Raw genomic sequence first — 3,359 nt, 5'->3', positions numbered from 1 at the left:
GAATCTCGAGCTGTGTCTCCATGCCCTTGGGCCTGTGCGCTCCTTTTGGTAAACCACTACGCTCGCCAAGGGTAATCTAGGGTGCCGACACCAGCCCAGTTGCATTTCAGCAACCCCTCACTCCAAACAGGAGGAGTAAAAGTCACAAAAGTCCCTTCGGTCGCCCAGTAACCACTAGCCCAATGAAGGCAATACAATCTCTTTCTCATGCCTCCATCTGAGAAGTTGGAGAAAACAATTAAACAAATAAAAGAGTCCAAATAATGACCCTGTAACGTGTAGCATTCCAAAAGTAAAACGACTTCAGCTGATGATGGGTCCATCTGGTATTTTATGGTGTAAGGGCTGGGTCAGCGTAAGAAAAAGCCATGCTTTGGTTAGTAATGTTGGTGCAGTGGCGTTGGCTGGGGGCGAACTCATGCATGCACAGCTCCTCATTAGTATAGTGGACAGTATCTCCGCCTGTCACGCGAAGGCCAGCTGTGTATACCTGTAGAACTGTGACTAGCCAATAAGAATGATTAACATATAATAAATTAACTTTGTCCACAAAGATAAAATAAAACATGTAATAATGGTTCTTGTGTAGGATTTACAAAATCTGCAACGATCTTAATAGCATTTACGTTATAATAGGGTATAGTTATCTTTAATATAGAAAATATTTGAATGTGAATAATTGAAAGAAAATTTTGATCACATTTTAGACTTTTATTTTTAAAGAGACATTCACTTGGATCGATGATGCTCAGATGATATCTGGAGTGATGCCATTGCTGTGTGCCATGTCGTGAGATGTGAGCGGAGTTTCTTCACTCGAACTACTCCAATAAGCACTCATTCAGCGGCGCAGGGAAAGACCCGAACTCGTCTGTACACACACTCGAGGGCTGTTCACAGTGTGTCATTTTTATTTATTTTTTTCCCCATCACCATGCCACCGAAGAAAAATCCAGTGTGGGAAGAGGTGGACGAAATTAGAAAGTCACTTTCTTTGACTTTCTTGCGGAGGATGTAACGGTAATAAAGACTCAACAGAAACAGCTTCTCGAACTGCTGGAGGAAGTCAAGAGGTTAAAAGGATAGCAGATCTGGAGCAGAGAGTGGATGGAGATGGAGGTGAGCTCCGCGGAACAACAGGTGGCAGCCTTTCTCGAGTCCAGAGGGATTTTGCTTGATGTGGACAACATCGAGGCATGCCACCCTCTCCCCAGGAGGAAGGACAACGACATGCCAGCAGTGATATTGAGGTTTGTGAACAGAAAAAATAAGATCGCACTGCTTAAACAAGGAAAGAAATTGAAGGGCACTAATGTATTCATGAATGATCATCTAACCAAGAGGAATGCGGATATAGCCAGAAAAGCCAGGTATCTGAGGAAGCAAAACAAAATTCAAAACACTTGGGTTACTAACTGCAAAATATTCATCAAACTTAACGGAACGCCAGAGGCGGAAGGTTTTGGTCATAAGAAGCATGGAGGAGCTGGATAAATATAATGCTACAGGATCAATGAGGTAAAAAAAAACAAAAGAAACACCAACAACTGTGTACACCAACACAATGACATCCAATCACATTTCACTTACTTCAAGAGACATTAACGACATAGGGCTACAACAAAGGATTCTGAACTATGAACACTTGGAACTGAAATCATTTGATTACACTGAGCATAATGAACAAGACTTGGAAGATGAAATAGACCCTTATAACATGTTTTTCTCATCTATCAATATTAGCTGTAACTACTTTACTGAAGATAATTATAACAACAGTACTAACTCAGAAGGGACATTTCCAATCATACACTTCAACAGCAGAAGCATGTATACAAATTATTTACAACAGTTTACACATCCATTCAGTGTTATAGCAATATCCGAAACATGGTTCAATGTGGATAAAGGAATTGATTTTGTATTAGAAGGTTATGACCTCAATTATATAAACAGAGTAAACAAAGCAGGTGGGGGAGTTGCTATATATGTCCATAACAATTTTAAGTTTAAAGTAATTGACAAGATGACATTAACAATAAATGATATACTAGAATGTATATCGATTGAAATTCACAATGAAAAGAAAAAAATATTATTATAAGTTGTATATATAGGTCACTCAAGTATGGAGTCATTTATTGACTGGATGGAAAATATATTTTCTATAGCAAGTAACAAAATGCTATTCATATGTGGAGATTATAATATAGATCTAATAAATTCAAATAAACATAAAATAACAGATGCATTTGTGAACAGGATGTACAGTATGAGTTTATACCCAACCATCACTAGACCCAGTAGAATTACTTCACACAGTGCCACACTCACTGATAATATTTTCACAAATAACATTGAATACACTGTGTCAGTGGCCTAATGATATATGACATAACTGACCATCTGCCAGTCTTCACATTGTATGATGTCGATTATAAAAATAACAAAACTCCCCAAAAAGCTGTATATAAACATATAAAGACAGAAGAAGCAATTAATTCACTCAATTACGACTTAATGGAACAAGACTGGAACATTGTATACAAAGACAAAGATGTGGATAGAGCGTACAATAGTTTTTTAGAAATATTTAGCACATTATATAACAAAAACTGTCCCATTCATCGAATCAACTACAAAAATAAATGTATAAAACGTCCATGGTTAACTAAGGGTTTACAAAATGCTTGTAAAAAGAAAAATACTCTATATAGACAATTTATTAAATTAAGGAAAAAATAATGCGAAAACAAATATAAATCATATAAAAATAAATCGACTAATATAATAAGAACTAGTAAGAAATTATACTATAAAAATGTATTAAATGAAAACAAAAATAATATTAAAGGGGTATGGGGTATACTAAATAGTTTAATTAAAGATAAAACAAATAAGAATCCATATCCAGATTATTTTATTGATATGAATGGTGAAAACTTTAATATGCATAATATAGTAAATAGTTTCAATTAATTTTTTGTAAATGTGGGACCAGATTTAGCAGCAATAATTCCTGAGTATGGAAGTAATGAATTGAGTGAGTCATTCATAGAAAGGAATGCGAAGACCATCTTTCTCTCTGATGTGAGTGAGACAGAGATTAAAACTATTGTTAATAAATGCAAAAATAAAACATCTACTGATTGTTATGATATAGATATGACACTAATTAAAAAAGTAATAAATAGTATTTCAAAACCTCTAACGTACATATGCAATGAATAATTTCAGACTGGAATAGTTCCAAATAAAATTTAAATTGCAAAAGTAATACCAATGTATAAAAATGGAAAGAAGCACATCTTCACAAACTATAGACCTGTCTCTCTGCTACCTCAATTTTCAAAAATTTT

The 3,359-nt window shown here is 35.0% G+C and overlaps 1 protein-coding gene across 1 annotated transcript in view; it reads right to left on the bottom strand.

The window, feature by feature from the left end:
* Nucleotides 1-205: 205 nt before the first annotated feature.
* LOC107559199 (uncharacterized) overlaps nt 206-3,359 on the bottom strand; it is a 16,192-nt gene continuing 13,038 nt past the window's right edge. The window contains exons 4-5 of the mRNA XM_016242955.1: nt 934-1,053; nt 206-217 (exon numbers count right to left, since the gene is read on the bottom strand). Coding sequence (XP_016098441.1) covers nt 206-217; nt 934-1,053 — 132 coding nt within the window. The remainder of the gene's footprint in view (nt 218-933; nt 1,054-3,359) is intronic.

This window comes from Sinocyclocheilus grahami, unplaced genomic scaffold (assembly GCF_001515645.1).
Source record: "Sinocyclocheilus grahami isolate Dianchi unplaced genomic scaffold, SAMN03320097.WGS_v1.1 scaffold678.1, whole genome shotgun sequence".
NCBI classification, from domain to species: Eukaryota; Metazoa; Chordata; class Actinopteri; order Cypriniformes; family Cyprinidae; genus Sinocyclocheilus; species Sinocyclocheilus grahami.
This window is presented reverse-complemented; position numbering and strand designations above follow the sequence as displayed.